Here is a 12,701-nt window from a genome sequence, read left to right as displayed (position 1 = left end):
ACTGTGGTGGATGGTTATACGGGTCATGAAACATCGGTGGATTAAATGGTTTCCACTGGTTCTGACCTCTGTAACCTCCCCTAGCTTTTTGTTTCGGAGTGCTGGTATTTGAGCCATTGCTACTGTTGGATGAAATGCTGGATGCATCTGATTCAGAAGTAGGTTTGGTTGTTGGTACAAAGTCTGGGTCAGAGTATGGATAAGTTTTAACAAAGGAGAAACGCTTCAAGTCTTTTTGGAACTTGGTAACCTTTTGTTGTGTTAGGTTCTCTTTATACTCATTCATTTCCTTATTGATTTCATCCAACTTCTTTTTGTATCCAGTGATGGTGGTTTTTATATGAGCTTCTGTTTTCTGGATGTCAATTAAAATGACTTCCGATAGCCTTAAAGCTGTCTTCAGGATAAGCATAATCCAGTCATGCGTGCAGTGCCACGCTATTAGGGCCCAGTCTTTTCTGAAGGTGGCATCTTCTAGAAAAATGCGTGGGGCATTAGTCACAAGGAGGCCCTTGGGGGCCATGTTGTTTGTCACATATTCCTTCAGGATGGTACCATGAAGTATAGTTCTGATTCTGTTCCTCTTCATTTCAGTTAGTTTTTCCCAATCCCCCGTCTGGGAGATTGTTTGGGGCAGGGCGTTAGTGTGTCCTGACCACCCATTTTCCTTTTTGGTCCTGACGAAAACCCGGCACTTTTCCATCAAACGGGTTGAAACATGTAGACCTCACACATAAGAGATACACACGGTCATAATACCTAAACGTATCCACACACATATTTTTAATATTGTCCAGTTCTTGATAATAAAACTTTCTACACAAGTATACCAGGACAATTTTTAACATTTTTTTCACTTCACACACAAAATACCCGCTCCACTGTAGTCCAGGTGTCGCAGCACACCCTGATGGCACTCGGCTGTCAGGGTGGACCCCGATGATGAAGCATGTCACCGACTAGGTCGGTGAGTGAGGGGTTTCTTAAAAAGGAAGGACTCTCTTCTTTTTCTTCTCATTCATTCCATTCAGACCGCTTTATCTAAGCTACTTCTGATGGTACTCCTCTCTTGTTTTGTTTGGTATACAGGAAACACATTCTTTTCACTGTTTTTCTGGACACTTATTATATTTTTTTCATGCGGGATAATTACCGATGATGAGAAACGTGGGCACAACTGGTGAGAACCAACCAGCATGCTTGCACCATTTCCAGTATCTTGCAATGGCAGTCTACATGCAGTTTGCATGTCCGTCCCTTTGGGTGGCATAATACATGCGCAGCCCTTACGGACCCTCTGTTGTACCCATGCCCTGAGTACCATGGGTACCGTTTACCAGGGTTTCAGAAGGCAGCTAAAGTCCTTGCCAATTAGGGTACAATCAACATTTGTATTGTTTTAGGGAAAGAGCACTGGGGCCAGATTGGAAGGGACCCAGTACACTTCCAATCAAAAGCATCAGTACAGGTGAGCAAAAAGTGGGGGTAACTATGCCATAAAGTAATACTTTCCTACACTTTCACATTATTTGGCTTCCAAAATTAGCACTAGAGATACCATTGTTTAAGAGCTTCAGCTTAATCCTCCTTCCATAATTACTACATCCCCTTTTACTTAGATTTTAACTCACTGCAGTCACTTGAGTAACTTTGTATCATGTTCTTGTTTCCTGTAAATCTTGTTTTCCTTATCATATTCCAATTAAATTTTTCTCATCTCAAGGATATTTTGACTCATGGTCTTTTAAAGATATTAAACTCATCTCTTTGATACCGCAAAGTTCCTACCTCGTTCAAGGCTGCCCCCATCGCGCCTTTTGGGGGGAAAACCCTCTAACTCTAAATGATGACCAATTTCTCTTATTACAGTTACTAAAAAAATTATTGCAGCCATTGTAGACTGACAGTTTCCTATTATATTCTGGACGATGCTTAAGCAGGCGTCAGATGTAGATGATGGCAGAGTTTGTTCTAATATAGTATGCACCATACTGTTTGTCATGTACATCAGCCAAGTTCTATACAGTAGATATTTCCCCATTAATCATACAATCACATAGGTGTGCCTGTACCTTATTACAATTTGAATGCTTTGGCTCCCGCAGTAACGTAATACATATGGATCAGCCACCCCGGCAGTGTTCTCCAAGGATCCTAGACAGGGTCATTCTGGATTGTCCTGTTCGGGTTCATCTGGGTCGGGCCACTGCGTCGTGAAATAGTTTCACAAGGGATCCCATTTATCACTTGGTCGAGAAGTAAGAGGCATCAACTCAGCATAGGCTGATAAATGATCCTGAGAAAGTACACAAGATCCTGCAACCAATCCTTAAATTTAGGAGCGCACCCTCATTTACAAGCTTTTTTACGCTTGGCCAGTTGTTGTCCTAATGACGCATATTTCCTATAGGCTACCTCTAGGTCTGCTGTGTAGCCTAGCACCGCTACCAGTATAATGCTCGGGATAGGGGCACCTATCATCTCCCCTAAAGCCTCCAACACTTCTGTCCAGTTTTGCTGAACAGCCTCGCACTCCCAGGCCAGATGCAAGAACCCTGCTCCCCCTGTGCCACATCTATCACAGAAATCAGTGTCACGAAGTTGGAAGCAATGTAGTGTGGTTGGGGTGTAATATATTGTATGCAAATATTTGAAGTGAATGATGCGTAATCTGCTACTTGCTGACACACTCCCAGTTTGCTGGCAGCAATATAACCACTGATTATCACTTATAGGGAACCCCAAGTCAGCCTCCCACGAGCTCTCGAGCTCCAACTCCCATCACGGATGTTTGCTTGAGTAGAGTGATACAACGTGGATACCACATGCAGAGGTGTGGTGCTTTGTAATAATTGATGGAGTGGGCCATTATCTCAGGTTAGATTCAGAAAAGGGAGGTGGTGGCACTGGGTCAGACTAATTTGCATATAGCCAGGTTCTGAACTGGGGTGATGCAGTGAGCTAAATAACGGTGATGGATCAAGCCCTGATCTCTTGACTGGGTAAGAGTGGTCTGCTTAATTCAGACACTCTGTTCATCACCACCCCCTTTTTGAATCGTTTTTGGCCACCACAAGTGTGGCAGGGTATACTCAGACATGAGTCCCTTGCTCACTGCACCACCAGGATTCAAGCAAGCCGGGCCGACGGCGGCTGAAATGCCATAAACCGGTCCCCGGAAGCTTGTCTCCTTTCCGGTGAAGAATTGGCTTGGTAGTTTGGTCTGCCCTGTTCCCATGAGGCACTGGGTCAGACTAATTTGCATATAGCCAGGTTCTGAACTGGGGTGATGCAGTGAGCTAAATAACGGTGATGGATCAAGCCCTGATCTCTTGACTGGGTGAGAGTGGTCTGCTTAATTCAGACACTCTGTTCATCACCACCCCCTTTTTGAATCATTATCTCAGGTTCAGCAGGGATATCCGGCGTGGCATTCCTTACATCTTGTCGCAAGCAGACATACAGAAAGATCAATAGGGGTTGACTGACGTTCTCCAAAGAATTTCTCCTGTGTGCAGAAGTTGCCATGATCATACAGATCTCCCCATGTCAATTTCCCAACCCTGTGCAACATTTGTTTATAGCCTCCTTAGTTTGAGGGAATACAGCATTGACGCCTGTACGTGACTTGCAAGATTATGCCACGCTTTGTTTCTGTAATCTACCGTTGTTGAGGGCTTGCACCTCCATAACGCCTGGAAGAGCAGCTCAAACACGCTGTGATCGGCACAAGGGCCATATATACCCGCTCCACCACCAGGTGGGGCATGTAAGGTGGCAGGTTCAACCAATATGCTGCAAAACGCACCTGGGAGAATTGGAAATAGAGTTCCATATCTGGTAGAGTCGGTTCTTTATTATGTTCTTGATGCAATCTGTCTTGCAGCGGACGTCCACAGTTTAGATTTATTTTGCAGCTTTTGATAAAGTCGACCACACATTGCTCCTAAATGAACTTTGTGCAAACGGTATTAGTGCCACTGTTTTGCACTGGTTCGGTTTGAGTCTTGCAGGGCATGCTCAGAAAGTCACCCATAGACGTTTTCTCTCTACGACACACAAACTGTGGCTCAACGATCTGCTACCAGTCCTCTAAATTTTAATCTACATTTCAGACCTCTGGTTACTCTCAACCTCTCATTTAATATACATTTTAGTGCAATGTTGATGACATTCGGATCGTACATAGACTGAGCGATCTTTTTCACAATCTTTCACATAAGTGCTGTCTCTCTGAATTGGTTCCAGCCAGGAAGTTTGGGACCAGCCCACTCTGCACCCGCCGAGCCCGGGCCGGGCACAACCAAACCAAGACCACGAGGACGTCCCCCTGGCGACTGGGACCCGAAGTCTAGTGCCCAAAGACCCTCCTCGACGAACCAGCCGACGCCTGCAGACTCAGAACCAGGGGCCACCCCAAACGCGACCAGCTGAGGGTAAGCTTTTCCGTCACCCAAAGACACCCCGGCACCCGGCGTCCAACAGCCCTGTGCCTCCCTTTGGGGTACCTACCTATGCTCCAAGATCCCAACTTACCTCTCGAAGTGCTGGTCGCCCCTGGAGAGTCTCCGTCCACGAGCCTGCAGCTTTTGTTCCTTTTTGACCTTTCCATTGGATAACATTGAGCGCCCGACGGCTCAAACACACCCTGCACCCAGACGCCCGAGTGCCGCTGGCTGTGCCACCTTCTTCCTATCCTACTCCCCCCCCTTGCCCTGAGCAAGTGACCAGGAGCCCAGCTCCCACAGCCGCGTGGCCTGCTAGCCAGCAGCCACCAGCCGAAGGCCCCCTTTCCCCCATTGGATATCATTGGACCCAACTACCTCTGCACCCGGCCGGCCCTGTGCTGCTGGGGCTGAACCTACTGTACTTACCTGACCGTGGGGGACCCCTGAGTCTATGCCCAGAACCATAACTTCACCAACTAAGTACTCACCTGCAAACCGGTAACTCACTTACCTGCCGTTGGATAACATTGGCCAATTTTGACTCGAAAACTTTCTAAGTGTGGAGTTTTGAAAACTGAAAATATTCATATAAAATCAGCCGAATTCCGAAGTACTAACCTGTGATCAGGGGAGAAGCCAGTACTGTACCTTTCAGCCCAGTACTGAACCACAAAAGTAATCCATACCGGGTTTACTAGTAATCTGTATTTTCTCCATAGGAACCCGTTTTCTGCTTTTTTATGAAATTTCTTCTAAGTGTCTACTTTTGAAAACTTTAAATATTTTTTAAAAATCACACGAAATACTGAAACGCAATTACCTTCCTGTTTTGAGTTAAGACCCCAGAGCTGGCCCGAGGAGACCAGTGCTGGGTTACAAAAGTAAAGCGATCGTACTTCACGCAACCTGAATTTTCTCCCATTGAATAACATTGTCAGATTTCCATTGAAAAGTTTCTAAGTGTGAACTTTTAAAACCACTTTAGATTCATGAAAATTCACAACAGTAACTAAAACGTTTTTGCTAATCTGGTTTCAGCTTAGACCCCAGGACTGAATCTAGGATCTAGTCCTGGGACTACTTAAGTAATCTTTATAGTAATCAACTGTACTTACATGTGGAAAACCCATTGAGCTCAATGCTATAGTGTGTTTTAAGATTGTGTTGCTTACTGTCCATACTGAATTAATTGTGTGCACAAACTTTATTGCTCCTTTGCAAAGTAATTACATGAGAGAACTCATAACAAGAAAATTATATTTTTATAACTGTTGGTTCTAAAAATAAAACACCTATATCTGTGGATATAAAACCAATTAGCCTGGAGTTCAGTCCGTGAGTGTGTGAAACCTTTTGCTGACTGAGTGTGTACAACAAATGCTTTACACTGTCCTCTGGTACTGCCTTACTGCTTGACCAAGCTAAGACTTTGGCGAGTAAAGTCAGTTCTGACTAACCTCTGTTATACCTCTGTGGTTGGTGGACTCTATACACACTGTACTTTCTAGTCCAGTATATATAGACCCACTTTCTCACAAGAATGATTTCTGATTTGGCCCAGTTTAGTTGCAGACCATTCGGATTCATCCAGCTGGTCACTAATTACAGACACTCGTGAAAGCTGATTCTGCCTAAACCATCAAGGTTCATGGTTGAAATCGCCAACTAAGTATCATCGGATTATGACAGTATCACAAATCCGAGTTCCAGGACTATTTTAGCCAACAGGGCCATGTAAATATTAAACAAGGTGGGGGCTAAGGGGAGAGCCCTCTGGAACCCAGAACTCTGTACAAGTGATATTCGATCTGAAATCTAAATGGTGGAAAACACAAGTCTTGAGGCTTTTCTTTTCAGCTAAAATAAAAAAAGAAAATAAATAAATCAGTGCTCCATGCCAGTACTCTTGAACTAAGACCCATCTTCTGCAATTGCTTCATATCAAATGCTGTTGATCGGTCTAACAGAATGAGAGCAGCAGAACCGCTCACAACCAGGATATACCAGATTGTGCAAGTAACAGCCAGCAAGGCAGTCTCTGTGCTCTGTTCTGCCCTAAAACTAGACTGAGAAAGATGAAATACATTATGATCCTCCACATACCTGGATAGTCGTTTGTTATTAATTCTCTCTAGAATATTAGCCAGAAAGGGCAGAAGAGAGATAGGTAACTGGCTAAAATCACAGGGTTGGCCGAAGCCTTTTTAAGTAAGGGGTCCGTTTGCATGTTACCACAATTTTGGGAATCTTGCTGACCTCAAAGAAAGGTTGAGCATCCCCGTTAACTAAGACCAAAATAGTGTGGTGAAGGAAGTAAACACCTGCAATGGCATAATCGTCAGGCGACCCTGAACGGATGAGGTATATAGTATTTTCCACTTTCTAAATTGTCATCTCATTGAATGAGTTTTGAACACTGGTGCTCCACAATATCGTCTGCTCGGAAGCAGACGTTTCCTTATGGTTTCACATTTCTTATCCTGAAAGTGAGATGACAATGTCTCACATAAATCCCCCGAAGTGACAATGGCTGTAGCAAACACCTCTGGGTATGTGAACTATTAGCACTTTAAAGAGCTCCTTACAAGTATGTCACTATTCTCAAGCCTCAACTACAAAACTTTCTTCTTGCAACAAGCAACTTAGTTGGTTAAATTAGGCAATATTTGTTTTTATAGCATTCATCTCTATTATGTTTAATGCACCTACAAGTAGGCTCTAGTACACGTCATTGGCAAACACGGCAGGTTAACAAATTTACAATCATTAATACATAATACAAATAAGCAAGAATTAAAGGAATACAAATGATAGAGACATTAAACATGGTGCTCACCCTTCACTCCTTGGCTCATGGAGCCTGTATCTCTTCCACACTGTCCTTTGTTGTTAACACCAAAGCTCCAAACTTCCCCATTCTTTGTCAAAGCACACGTGTGAGCTTTGCCCATTGCAACCTGAGTAACAAAATGTCCTTTCAAGTCTGTAACTAAACCTGCAAGACAAAAAAACATCTGTGATGATCATTTGCTATTATATTTTCACATTCACTGGCAGAACCAAGTTAAAGTTAAAAATAAACTACATTTCTTTTAAAATACTCAGAAAAGAAGCTTAAAATTGCAAGACACTAGGTGCTCCTACACACTAAAGGGGTCCCTATGTCTAGGAGTCAGTGGGGATGAGGAGTAGCTCACTTTGGTAATGCTCATGGTTTACTTGATGTGTACCTACATGAACTAAAGGTGCTATTTTGATTCACTGAACTGAGCAGCATGAACAACAAGTATTGGCAAATACCAGGTAGTGGACGTGGCAACCATGTTGTTCCTATGTCAAGGTACCTTGAATCATCATGTGATTGAAGGCCCTCCCCAACCCCCAAGCCCATTCTTTGGTAATGGTCACCTGTTGTTGAGATCTTCCTTCTGACCCTCTGATTGTGACCATATCCATGCTAAACACTCCTGTAGTGGGCAAATGTGCAACTTTGCATGAGGTACTACTGCTATGCACAAAGCCACCATCCCAAGCACTTTCATTGCCATTCTGGCTGTGATGGGATATGATATCTGAAGAAGAGGCATCACCCTTTGGAATGCCATCACCCTCTATTGGTTTGAGTAGGCTTTGACGGTAGTGTTATTTAGCATATCTCCTAAATGAGTTGATTTAAAGGGGATAGAGATGCAACTTTTTTGCAGTGATGGTGAACCTCGGTGTGTTTGGGTAACAGACACTGTATGTTGAGTGTGTGCTAGGCATTGCAGTGTGCTGCAACTCTATCAGTCAGCCGTCCAAGTACAGAAGTATGTGAATGAAGTATGTGAATGAAGTATGTGAATGAAGTATGTGAATGATGTTGCAACACAGTGGTGCCACCACCAACACCAAGCACTTGGTAAATAGTAGTTGCAACTGTTGTAACTCCTAGAGGGAGAATTCTGAACTAGTGGTTTTGTCACATGATGGCCGCTCGGAGCTGAAGATTCCTGGTGAACCCGCACACCAGCTTCCAGAGCGGCGCTTCGCCGCGCAATAATCCCTCCAAAAACAACAATCCCGCAATCGGAATGCTGGCGGATTATTTGGATCTCAAAATCACATTGCTCCTATCCTGAATCGCCGAGAAATTAACTGCGACAACACCGTAAATAATTAAGCTAAGATGGCGCATGGAGAGTCTCGGAACCGCGCCTGGGGGCCGGGAGAAGTGAGCCGCTATATTGCCGACCTCCGCATTACCATCTGATGGCGGCCCCCCCTTGCACTGTTTTGCCGGATGACTCCCCTGGGGAGGAAACTCTACGTCAAAGAACCAGCCCCCGTCTGTGCCATTAGAGTGGTATGGGTGCTGCCGGAGAGGGAGGGGCCCGCAAATCTGATCTGTGGCTTCCCCCACGGCTGGGCCGATCTTGGGACCCAGTCCTCGGACGGGAAACATAGGGACACTGACGCTAGCTGCTGGCCACTTTACTGCACGGCAAGCACCCCTTTGTGTGAGGCGGCTCTGCATCATATACCGCCTGGGAACCTTCTCCAGCACAGTCACAAGCGGCCTCTCCCTGAGGCCTTTGGGAGCTTTGAGACACCAGCGCCTCGTGGATGGAGGGAAGTTTTAAGGGCAGCCCACCGCTCTCTGTATAGAGAATTCACTGGTGGGCCCTGAGGCGACCAGGGTCCCTCCACCATTAAGATCCTGAACAAATAGTTAACACGCACTGTTTTTCAACAAGACTAGGGAGGGCCTGCAGGCTGTGGAGATGTTCCCTGCACCTCTCCCCTCACTGCCCTTGGTACGTATAGGAAGTGACTGCCCCCAATGATCCAGGACATAATTTCTGGGAGAGCAGAATCCACAAACAGAAGGCACAGGCGGCGAAGCGCTTTATTGGTCAAGAGGTGGAGCACTTTTCACTGCACAGGAGATCCAGGATCATCGTACTAAGGCTTTCACGCCCGAGGCGGAATAGGTCCATTAAACTCCAAGGACCTTCAGCACTTAGTCGGTCATTACCAAGATGGCCGCCGATCTGTAGCTGTTTAAGATGCTCCCACGGCCGGGATCATCAGCATTTAAAATATCCCACGAATACCCTGCCATCCACCTACCATTGTACCACAGTGCCCAAAGCCATGTCATTATTATTGTGGCTAATCTATTGTTCACTTGTAGCTGAAGGCAGAGGTGAACGGAACCCCCTCCCCAGCACGAGGCAAAATGGTGGCTCCTACCACGCTTGTCCCGCCGAGAGGAGAGATCCGTCCAGGCAGGCTTTTAATGGACTGCGTTACTGCCAATCACATATGTTATGTTACTGCTATTTATAGAGCACACTGTTACCCACGAGTGTCCTGGCGATGTCGAGTCCTTTTGAGGCCTAAGAGGGAGAGGAAAGTGCACAAGAATTAGGAGGAGAAAAGCCAGGTTTTTAAAGTCTTTCTGAAGGAGAGAAGATCTGTCATGGACCTAAGTTGCAACGGCAGGCCATTCCAGGACTTTGCTGCAAGTGTTACAAAACTTCTGCCTCCCCAGCTGGCTTTGCGCACTCTGGGTACTGCTATCAGTTTTGCTTCTGATGACTTTAGCACTCTTTTTGGTATATACCACTGAAATTTAATTTTCAGGAATTTCGGGCCGGTTCCCTGTAGAGCTTTATGAACAAGGCACAGAGCCTTGAACTGGATCCTTGTTTTAATTGGCAGCCAGTGTAATTTTTTATCTGAGCCGAGATCGAGGTGCATTTTGCAGTGCCCGTGATCAATCTAGCAGCTGCGTTTTGAAGAAGCTGCAGTTTGTGCAGGAGTCCCTCCTGCATGGAAAGGTATAGGCTGTTGCAATAATCGAACCTTGACAGGGAAAGTGAGGTGATTATGGTTTGAATACTGTCTTTTGGTAAAAATGGTATTATTTTTCTGCATGCACTGAGAGTGTGGGCGGTGGTGGAAATCACTGCATTCACCTGGTCTTTGAAATTGAGTTTGTTGTTGATCCAAACTCCAAGGTTTTTTACTTTGGTCCTCGGGGCAGGAAGGGGACCCAGGGAATCTGGCCACCAGGTCGGAGTCCAGAAGCTAGGGTCGTTACCAAATAATATCACTTTAGTTTTTTCGGAGTTTAGCTTCAGACAGTTTTGTGCCATCCAGCCGCCTACAGCTGACATGCATTCTTAAAGACGTGTTGCTGTCTTCATCACTGCCCCTGGCAGCAGTGACACCACGATTTGGGTGTCCTCAGCATAGGAGGTTAAAGAGAAACCAAAGGATTCAATGAGAGGGGCTAGTGATGAAACATAGGTATTAACGAACGTCTGGCTCAGCGAGTAGCCCTGGGGCACTCCAAAAGGCAGGGAGAAAGGTTTGGAAGAGAATTCCCCCCTAGCGACAGTTTGAATTCTGTTGGAAAGAAAGGATTTTAGCAATTTCCAGGCAGTACCCTGAATTCCAATCTCCTTCATACGGTCCATCAAAAGAGTGATGGACAGTATCAAATGCTGAAGAGAGATCCAACATGATCATCACTGCTTTGCCTCCTTGGTCAAGTATGGTCCTAATCTCTTATGTAGATTTAATAAGGGCTGATTCGGTGCTGTGCCCCAATCTGAAAACATATTGTGATGAATCCAGCACCTGTGATTCACACAAGAACGTACTTAGTTGTACGTTCATGATTTTTTCTGCCACTATCCCTGGAAGAGGAAGCCTGTATATGGGTACGAAATTGTTAGGGTCTTTGGAATCCAGAGAAGGTTTCTTAAGTAGAGGCAGTATAGAGGCGCTCTTCCAGATTTCGGGAAAGTATCCCTAGGAAAACAGAATCAACGACGGGAGTCAGTGCGAAGGTTACTGGTTCTGGCGCTAGTTTCAACAGAGAGATAGGGCAGGAGGTCATTAGGCGAACCAGATTTCGTTGCTTAATAAGATTTAGGATGTCAGTGGGTGTTACTTAGGAGAAATTGTTCAAAGATTTCCTGTCGATTGTTTCTAGTTGCTTTCCATCAATCTGGGTAGAAATGGAATGGACTGTTCCTTTGGAGAAGGTGGAGAAGATCGATTCTACTTTGGCCAGGAAGAATTGTGCAATGTTATCACATAGTTCTAGACTAGCGGTAATAGTGGGAGTAGCTGGGAGTGCTAAAGATGTAACCGTTTTAAATATTTCTTTGGACGAGTTCTTCGCAAGATTAATTAGCTTAGTAAAGAACTCATTTTGTTTTAAATAAAAGCTGTTCATATTAAGCTAGACAAAGTTTGTATTTATTGCTATCATTGTATTCCTTTCTCCAAATTCGCTCAAGATGTTTACAACTCAGTTTAAGGTCTCTGAGCTATTGGGAGTACCATGGAGAAGATGGCCTTGCCCTGTTGGGGTAGAGGAGTTTTTTTGGAGCAAGCTTATCCCTCGCCTCATCTAGCCATTTGGTATATGCTAGTGTCGCCTCATCCAGATCTGTGGGGAAAGAGGGGGCTGTCGCATTTAGCGTCTCGTACAGTTCCTTCGCAATTCTTTTATTCCAGGCTCTGCTAACCAGTTGTTTTTTCTAAGGTCTCCACGAGTGATGGCTGTACGGGCCACTACCCACTTTGCCTCTGCTGTTTACACAGTAGCCACCTCTGCTGAATGCTTTGGATTCCTTACTGGAAAGGTTGAGGTTAATGGCATCCAGATCACTGGAGAAGAGTTGCAGGGTTGGAACCCTCCCCTCGGCTGCTCTTTACTAAAAGCAGAGTAGGGTTTAGGCAGTATCTATATCATTAATGATCTTCTAAAGCATTCTATCCATTTGGGGGTAGCAGATGCGCCCTGTGAAATGGTGTGTTAATGAGGTGCTGTTAAACCTCTGGTTTAAACCCAGCCATCCTAAGCCATGAGGTTTGGCAAAGCATGCTGGAGGTGCTGATTATCATCCTACAGGCAGTATCAGTAGAATCCAGGGTGCACAGTCTGTTCGAATTAGAGTTCATTTTTCCTTACTGGGCAGAAGGTATGGCAGAAGTCCCTGCAAGGAGATGTCCACCTACTAGTGTGTTTGGCATCAATGTGGTGGCAAACAGAGGGCACTGAGGCTCCATTATCGGGTACATTATTATGGCCAAGCACTCATGGGGAACTAAGTAGCCATACTCTAACTTATCATCCCAAAAGACCTGCTGAAAACCCTCTACCTACTTCTAAAGACCATTTCTTAACAGAGATCAAGGGAGAATTAGTAATAATTCAATAAAACATAAAAGCATGCCTCCACAAACTAC

General features: G+C 45.1%; 1 protein-coding gene across 12 annotated transcripts in view; it reads right to left on the bottom strand.

The window, feature by feature from the left end:
• Nucleotides 1–12,701, bottom strand: part of MYCBP2 (MYC binding protein 2) — a 2,065,574-nt gene that overhangs the window by 1,801,624 nt on the left and 251,249 nt on the right. For all 12 annotated transcript variants that reach the window (XM_086934832.1, XM_086934837.1, XM_086934835.1 and 9 more), the window contains exon 14: nt 7,285–7,443. In XM_086934832.1, coding sequence (XP_086790958.1) covers nt 7,285–7,443 — 159 coding nt within the window. The remainder of the gene's footprint in view (nt 1–7,284; nt 7,444–12,701) is intronic.

This window comes from Lissotriton vulgaris, chromosome 8 (genome assembly GCF_964263255.1).
Source record: "Lissotriton vulgaris chromosome 8, aLisVul1.2, whole genome shotgun sequence".
NCBI classification, from domain to species: domain Eukaryota; kingdom Metazoa; phylum Chordata; class Amphibia; order Caudata; family Salamandridae; genus Lissotriton; species Lissotriton vulgaris.
The sequence above is the reverse complement of the archived record's forward strand: the minus strand, read 5'-3'. Positions and strand labels throughout refer to the sequence as shown.